The 8,116-nt window shown below is 34.1% G+C and overlaps 1 protein-coding gene across 1 annotated transcript; it reads left to right on the top strand.

The window, feature by feature from the left end:
• The first annotated feature begins 1,520 nt into the window (after window positions 1-1,520).
• On the top strand, window positions 1,521-3,015 carry LOC141818619 (magnesium dechelatase SGRL, chloroplastic-like). The gene is made up of 5 exons (XM_074706078.1): window positions 1,521-1,694; window positions 1,912-2,091; window positions 2,203-2,370; window positions 2,455-2,601; window positions 2,673-3,015. Exons 1-5 carry the CDS (start codon window positions 1,521-1,523, stop codon window positions 2,781-2,783), a joined length of 780 nt encoding a protein of 259 aa, XP_074562179.1. The 3' UTR covers window positions 2,784-3,015.
• Window positions 3,016-8,116: the final 5,101 nt, after the last annotated feature.

Below are 8,116 nucleotides of genomic sequence, written 5' to 3'. Positions count from 1 at the left end.
TACCAAAGCAAATCAAACTATTGTCATGTTCTCCATCTTTATTACACCATTCTAGCTGCTTACTTGAGTCCACCTCCATTTGGCATGACTAAGCCTGTACAAATGATGGACAAATATCAAATACACACTAAATCTTATTGATAAACCATCAAAACACTATTAACTCAACTATAAGGGAGAAATAGTGAAATAGTTTGTCTAACAAATTGTGTTTATGTTGACAATTTGTAATATAATATTTTATTTTCAACATGGTATCATTTCAATTATTGATCCTTATCTAATCATCTCAAAAAATGCCATTGAGAGGAGGTTACTCAAACAACTTTCCTTCCCTCTCAAACTTATCTTCTTTTTTTCCCTTCATTTAATTGTAGTTTGTCTCCACTTGAGTTGATGATGCTTTGCCGCTTCCTTCAATGCCACATACATCACCATGTCACATCTTGCATCATCTTCCATGGTTTTCTATTCTTTTTTATACAAATTCAGTGATTTACTTCTTCATAAATTATCGTAAAATTTGATTATATGAGATTATTGGGTAGCGAATTTCTTCTGTAAAAAGATGAATCCGTCACCTTAGCGGTCCCACACAGTCGACCCCATGACTATGGGGGTGTTTGGTTTAAGGTTCCCCAGATGTAAATGTTCCGTTGAGTTCTTAAAATTTGTGCAATGGACAAATGATGGGTGTTTGAGTTTAGATGGTGAATGTACATATGAGGTTGGGGTAACCGGAAATTGAGATTAGCAAAAAGGACCTATGGAGGTCCTTTTTGCCAACCTAAAAGTTCAAATTACACATCTACCATTGTGAAAAATATATAAGGATTTTAACTAAAATTGAAATAATTTTTTAATTTTCTTAGTAAGGGTAAATAAGTAAATGGACATCCAAAATACAACTCAACCTCATATTCACCAAACACTCAATTTACATTTTCTCAACCTTATCTCAACCTCAATTATACATTTACATATTTTCAACCCCAATTTTCCGTTGAAAAAATACAACTTAAAACCAAACACCTCCCTATATGTGAGGAGGTAAATCGAAAAACTATAGTTGATCATGACAGAAGAGGATATTGCTAGGCTTCATCGAAATTCAAGCCTTTATCCTCTTTTATAAGTCTGTTTTAACGTAATCAACTTAGCGATACTCGGAAACGCAGCGAATTTCTTCTTAATCAAGATGAGTGAACCCTGGATTGAAAAAAAATCCACATTATCGTTTCCTTCCCATGGCAGCCAATCCCACCAATCCGCGTGGCTGAGTAAAGCAGCGGCCATGGCGAAGAGGAGCTGGCCACGCAGCGACAGCAGGTGCCGTACGAGTCCTTATTCCGTGGCGAGGGAAGGCTCGAACGATCCCAAGCCACAGCCGCCAAGCACAAGCGGTTGGATTCCACATCTCGTCAATCTCCACGCCGAGCCTCCACGTCTCGTCGCTTCCGTCGCGAGGAAGGTCATGGGGACTGCGCGAGGCCACGCCTGAGACGCCAGAAGGGCTCCCCATGGCTTGTTACTCTGCTGGAAATGCCTTCGTTGTACCCACCGTTTGTTCTCCGCCTTCTTTCTCGTCCTCTTCCACGATGGGCGGCACGTCTCGCATGTCCGTCGTCTCTGTAGCCCCGGCCAGCCGCCTCGTGGTCTTGAGCTGCCAAAGGAGGGATTTTTACGGACCTCTGGTGCGGAATTCCTAACCCTATTTCCTTCATTTAACAATGCTGACTCAAAGTATCAAAAAGGTTGAATCTTTAGGGCGATGCCCCATCTCCCAATGCTCGAACCTATTTGATCTAATGCTCCGCCAAATTCAAGTTTTTAGAAGCACAATTTCTGAGTTTCAATAAGAATTTGTTAAAGATATGATGATTTCATCCCACTGCGTTGTTCCATAACCAGGCTGCTAGACTTTTGGGTCCTCCGACAAAATTTGAAGCCTCGAAGCTGAAAGTAGTGTTCACGGGAGAAGAAATGGAGAAGCATGCTCCAAGCACCATTCACCGAGCTTACACACTCACACATTGCGACTTCACAGCGAATCTGACCTTATCAGTCTCCAACAATATCCACATTAAGATGGTATCTCAATCACTAGCTACGTACATTGTTGACGTCCTCATTAAATTTGTTAATATTTAGAGATACAATCATAACAACAATGACCTGTGAAAGCTTATAATACGATCACAGTTATTGGACTGGCAAACCAGGTTACATAAGGATGATGTGGTGGCAGAGTGGAAGAAGGTGAATGAGGAAATCTCTTTGCATGTTCACTGCTTTGTGAGTGGAACTAGCCTCCTCCAAGATCTGGCTGCTGAATTCCGATACCATATATTCTCGAAAGAGTTGCCATTGGTAAGCTTACGAGATGGACATTAGTCACTGAACTTAAATCTATCTCCTTGTCAAATTACTGAGTTGTCAATTTGGATATAACAGGTTTTGAAAGCTGTGGTTCATGGAGATTCTACCCTTTTTAGCAAGCATCCTGAGCTAATGGAAGCTGAAGTATGGGTGTACTTCCATTCGAAATCAAAGAAATACAATCGATTGGAATGCTGGGGTGCTCTCAAGGATGCTGCACAGGTATGAGAAAACTGCCATAACTTGCATTCTTTTCATTGTTGATGCAAAAGCTGATGAAGGTCGGTTGCTAGAGGACGTTGGACGACGGATTTGATACTTTTCAAGCTTCAGTGTTTGATAGCCTTGTGAAGTTTGGTAGCCCGAAAACAATCCTGCATGCCTTAGTTGCTTTCCTCCTATGAGACAGAAGCTACTGCATACAAACAAGTATATTTTTGGTTTCATTCATTTCCCTTCAGTCACAGAAGCTGGTGAGGGTATTAGCATTGTTCATCTAAATGCAAGTATTTGGTTAATCGATGATTTCGACAGAAGGTGCTCACTGCTAGAGAATATGAAAGGCACCCATTTACAAAAGGCCATTAGTTTGCAGTGTCTCTTCATTTGTACAACTGATACTGAAGATATGGTCGTAGTAACACATTAATCACAAAGGCTTTATGATCTGATTGCTTTAATAACTTGTGTTGGATTAGTTTGTTGACCTTATAAATTGATGATCCTCTTCCTTGGCTCATCTCTCTCTTCACCTTCGCCTCCTTCCTTTCTCTCCTCGACACCACCATTGCTAGAGCTGCAAAGGCCTTTCCTTTATCTATTTCCTTAGCACCGCCATTGCTTGGAGCTCCTTAAAATTTGGAGCACTCCTCTCCATTAAAAGATCCTCTCGAGGTAGGCCAACATTTTTTGAATATGATGACCTTCCTTCCACTATAAAACAAAAGTTAAGGCAGGAGTAGTTTTATTCTTTGCTATTCAACATCAAGAAAGACTAGGAAATTACTGAATGAGCACATTTTCTATATAGGTTTTTTTGTGAAAGTCCAAACCTGCACCTTGAATGATCACGAATAATCTGAATGCCTAAGACAAATGATGCATCACCAAGATCCTTTATTTAAAATTCACCTAATAGAAATGATGAGATTTTTGGCAGCAGACCCTTATCATTATTTGCTAGTAATATATCATCCATATACAGAACAAGTATAATAAACTTGTTTTCATTAAACTTGATATACAAACTTCCTTAATCTACATACTATGAATTTTGAATCTTCCGATTCAAAGTTCTCTTACTACACCATGTATATAGTTTCCTTAATATTTCTATTAAGAAATACAATCTTTACATCCATTTGATGGAGCTCTAGGTCATAATAAGTTATGTGTCATGATTACCTTAAAAGAGTCTTTCGTTGAAATCAATGAAATGTCTCCTTGTAATCAATATTCTCCTTTTAAGTGAATTCCTTTACAATAAGGCGAGCCTTATATTTTTCGACATTGCCCTACGAATCCTATTTGATTTTAAATATCAATTTACAACCCACAGATTTCACTCCATGCAATTCAACAAGTTCTCAAATGTCATTGTCCATCATAGACTTCATCTCTTCCCTCATGGCTTCGATACATTTTTCCTAATGAGGGCACTATTTGATTTCTTGGAAATATATTGGATCATCTTCCAATCTAATGTTAAACTCATACTCTTGGAGATCAATATAGTCATGTGGCATTGTAGATCTTTTTCCCTAATAGATCTCTTTAGAGGCACTTGTCCTTGAGGTGGTTGAGAGTCATGCTCACTCGTAGGAGGGAATACCTCTATTTGAGCTGACTTACCCTTCAATTGTATTGGAGGTGACATGGAAATATTGTGGTTCACTACTCTTTCGGTTATATAGCTTCAACTGTATGTAGAATGATAACTATTTCCTCAAATGATATTTCCCTAATTTTATCGCTCCTACCATCCTCAATGAATTCGACATTACTCATCTCGAAAAAGGATCCACTCGAGGGGTTGAAAAACTTGAAGCCCCTTGAGTTTTCAAAGTATCCTATAAGACAGCTAACGATTTTTGCATCCAATAATCTTTCGTTTAGCCTATAGGGCCTAGGCTTAGTTGGACAACCCAGACATGTAGATGTCTAATATTAGGCGTTCTACCTGTCCACAACTCGTATGAGATTTTTGTTACTACCTTACTAGAAACTCTATTGAGTAAGTAAACCACAATCTTAAGTGTCTTATCCCATAAAGACTGCAGTAGAGAAGAAAATGACATTATATTTCAATTCTCACCATATCTTTTAGGGTTCGATTTCATCGCTTTGTCACACCATTATATTGAGGAGTCCCAGGCATGGTGTATTGCGATGATTCTGCACTCAGTAAGGTAATTCACAAATGACCTAGGACGTTGTTCACCTAATCCATAAGATTTACCATAGTACTCACCACCACGATTTGATCTAATAGTTTTAATCTTCTTACTAGGTTGATTTTCAACTTCGACTTTGAAGGTTTTGAACATGTTTAGGGATTGCGACTTCTTGTTAATAAAGTATAAGTATCTATATAAGGAATAGTCATCTATAAAGTTGATAAAGTATGCTTGACTATTCTATGAAGTCTTAGAGAACGGTCCACATATATCCGTATGTCTTAGCTCTAAGATCTCATTACTCCGTCTTGAATCCTTATTACTTTTGTTAGTCGTCTTCGCCTTGATACACTCAATGCAAATCTAACATATCAAGGGAATCGAGAATTCCTAATGACATTAACCTTTCTATGTGATATTTAGAGATATGTCTTGAATGCCTATGCCACAACACAGATGAATTGTCACTCGTCAAACCATACTTCACCCCTATACTATGCATTACAATAATATCCGTATCAGTTTCAATGTCTAATCTGTATAGTTTATCAATTAAGGAACTAGTACCATCAAAATAGAATTTCAAAAAATATTGAAATTTTCATTTTCAAATGGACAAGTGTATCATATGTTCAAATATGAAATAGAAATTAAGTTTCATCTAAATGACAACTCTACAAATGTGTTTTTCAAATTCAAAAGTATATTGTTTCCTAAGCAAGGTCTAAAGCCACCTATGACATTTACGTTCGCTTTCTTATCAATTCCCATATAAATGAATCTTTCAGCATCACGGTCAGCTCTAAAGGCAACTATACATAGTTATACTTATGTGAATAGTTATACCCATATCTATACACCAAGTATTATTACAGTAGCTAGGTCGACGTCTAAATTGACAAAGTTGTAAAGTTTACCTTTCTTGACACGTCAGTTGACGTATCTAGGGCAATCCTTCTTCAAGTGACATTTCTTTTTACAAAAGTAACCTATTGGATATGGATCTTGTTGCTTTTGCACCTTATGCTCTGAAGTTCTAGTCACTGCAAGTTGTTTACCCTTACTCTTATTGATCCTTGTTCTTCTTCTTGTTCGAATACTGAGATGAGAATACAAAGCGAGCACTATGAGATGTGTCATATCTCAATCTCTCTCACTACAAGAAAACAGGGTTTCATAAATAGATTTTTAAGACGGAATTAAAATTTGTTTCAGAGTTAGATAAATTAGAGATGAATTTGCTACAAAATTATTAATTCGTTTCATTTCAATAAAATATAACATTTGAAAAAAATTGAGACAGAATTTAAAATAAATTTGATACGAAATTATATATAAATTTATATAAATAAAAATAAATATGAATTATAAACAGAATTTGAGACCGTATGATTTCTGTCAAAATATACGTTTCAAATTTAATAAAAATTTAAGATAAAATTAAAATCTGTTTCAGATTTAGATAAATTAAAAACAGATTAGCTACAAAGTTATTAATTCGTTTCACTTTAATAAAATATAACATTTGGAAAAAAAATTGAGACGGATTTTAAAACAAATTTGATACGAAATTATATATAAATTTTTATAAACAAAAATAAATATGAATTATCAACAGAATTTGAGACCGTATGTATGATTTCTGTCAAAACATCCATTTAAAATTTAATAAAAATTTAAGACGGAATTAAAATTTATTTCAGATTTAGATAAATTAGAGACGAATTTGTTACAAAATTACTAATCCATTTCACTTTAATAAAATATAACATTTGAAAAAAAATTTAAAACAAATTTGATACAAAATTATATATAAATTTTTATAAACAAAAATAAATATAAATTATAAATGAAATTTGAGACCGTATGATTTCTGTCAAAACATCCATTTAAAATTTAATAAAAATTTAAGATTGAATTAAAATTTATTTCAGATTTAGATAAATTAGAGATGGATTTGTTACAAAATTACTAATCCATTTCACTTTAATAAAATAAAACATTTAGAAAAAAAATTGAGATGAAATTTAAAATAAATTTGATACAAAATTATATATAATTTTTTATAAATAAAAATAAATATGAATTATAAAAAACATTTGAGACCGTATGATTTCTGTCAAAACATCTATCTAAAATTTAATAAAAATTTAAAATAGAATTAAAATCTATTTCAGATTTAGATAAATTAGAGACGGGTTTGTTACAAAATTATTAATCCATTTCGCTTTAATAAAATATAATTCACTACCAATGTGAGTGTCATGCTACAATTTCATGCTACCATTTATATATAATGTTGCATTAGATATCTCAATTAATGCCCATAAAGTTGCATATTTTGTTTGTTGCATTTTGTTGATATATAACTATAAAGATACATGCCTTGTTTGTTAAATTGAACTATGTTATTTGCTTTTATTTATGTATCAATCTCAATATATATCAATCTAAACAACATCCCCATACTCACTGACACAAACTTTGATCAATGGAAAGAGTATATTATGGTATTACTAAACTATATGAATCTAGACTTTGTATTTAGTCACGATTGTCCTGCACCTTTTTCAGTGATTCCACTACGGATCAAAAAGTGATTTTTGACAAGTGGGAGTGATATAATCGCATGAGTCTTATGATCATAAAAATGTTTATTCCGAAATTAATTAGGGTTCGATAACTGTGAATGAGGATGCTAAAAAACCTTTATTAGGGAATTAATAGGCCGATTCACCTCAAACAAAATGGTCGAGACTACCACACTTCTTACGAAGTTGATGTCCATGCGGTATAATAGAAAGGGTAGCATAAGAGAGTCATCATGGAGATGCCAAATTTGATTACAAGGCTTAAGACACTAAAGCTATAAATGTATGAAAGTGTCCTTGTGAACCTAGTACTAATCTCTTTACCTATACAGTTCACTCCTTTTAAAATAAGTTATAACACTCAAAAGGAGAAGTGAACACTAAATAAACTCATAGTTCAATATGTACAGGAGGAAGACACTATAAGAAAACATACTTTCAGAGACAAAATATTCTGTCTCTGAAAATCTTTTTTTCGTCTCTAAACAATATTTTGAGACAGAATATTCCATTTCAAAAATCCATTACTAAAAGCCCCGTAGCTAATTTTGAGACAGAAATATTTTATCTCTAATTTTAAAAATGGATTGAAAATTCATTTATAAATATGTTTTTAATTTGCCAGATGAAATTAATTTTAAATATAAATTCTGTCTCTAATTTTGTTTTGAAATCGTCAAAAGTCTATCTTAGATTACATATCAAATATAAGTTATAATTTTGTAGCAAATCCCTCATCAATTGATTGCC

Source organism: Curcuma longa, unplaced genomic scaffold, assembly GCF_044706935.1.
Source record: "Curcuma longa cultivar G26 ecotype Majalengka, Jawa Barat unplaced genomic scaffold, ITB_CL_G26_1.1 contig_25492, whole genome shotgun sequence".
NCBI classification, from domain to species: domain Eukaryota; kingdom Viridiplantae; phylum Streptophyta; class Magnoliopsida; order Zingiberales; family Zingiberaceae; genus Curcuma; species Curcuma longa.
The sequence above is the reverse complement of the archived record's forward strand: the minus strand, read 5'-3'. Positions and strand labels throughout refer to the sequence as shown.

Bases quoted from the DNA above. Each gene is read 5' to 3' on its own strand.
- LOC141818619 (XM_074706078.1), top strand. From the start codon at position 1,521: ATGGCTTGTTACTCTGCTGGAAATGCCTTCGTTGTACCCACCGTTTGT. The intron at 2,371-2,454 runs GTAAGCTTACGA...TGGATATAACAG, and splicing joins TCTCGAAAGAGTTGCCATTG to GTTTTGAAAGCTGTGGTTCA. The intron at 2,602-2,672 runs GTATGAGAAAAC...GTCGGTTGCTAG, and splicing joins CTCTCAAGGATGCTGCACAG to AGGACGTTGGACGACGGATT.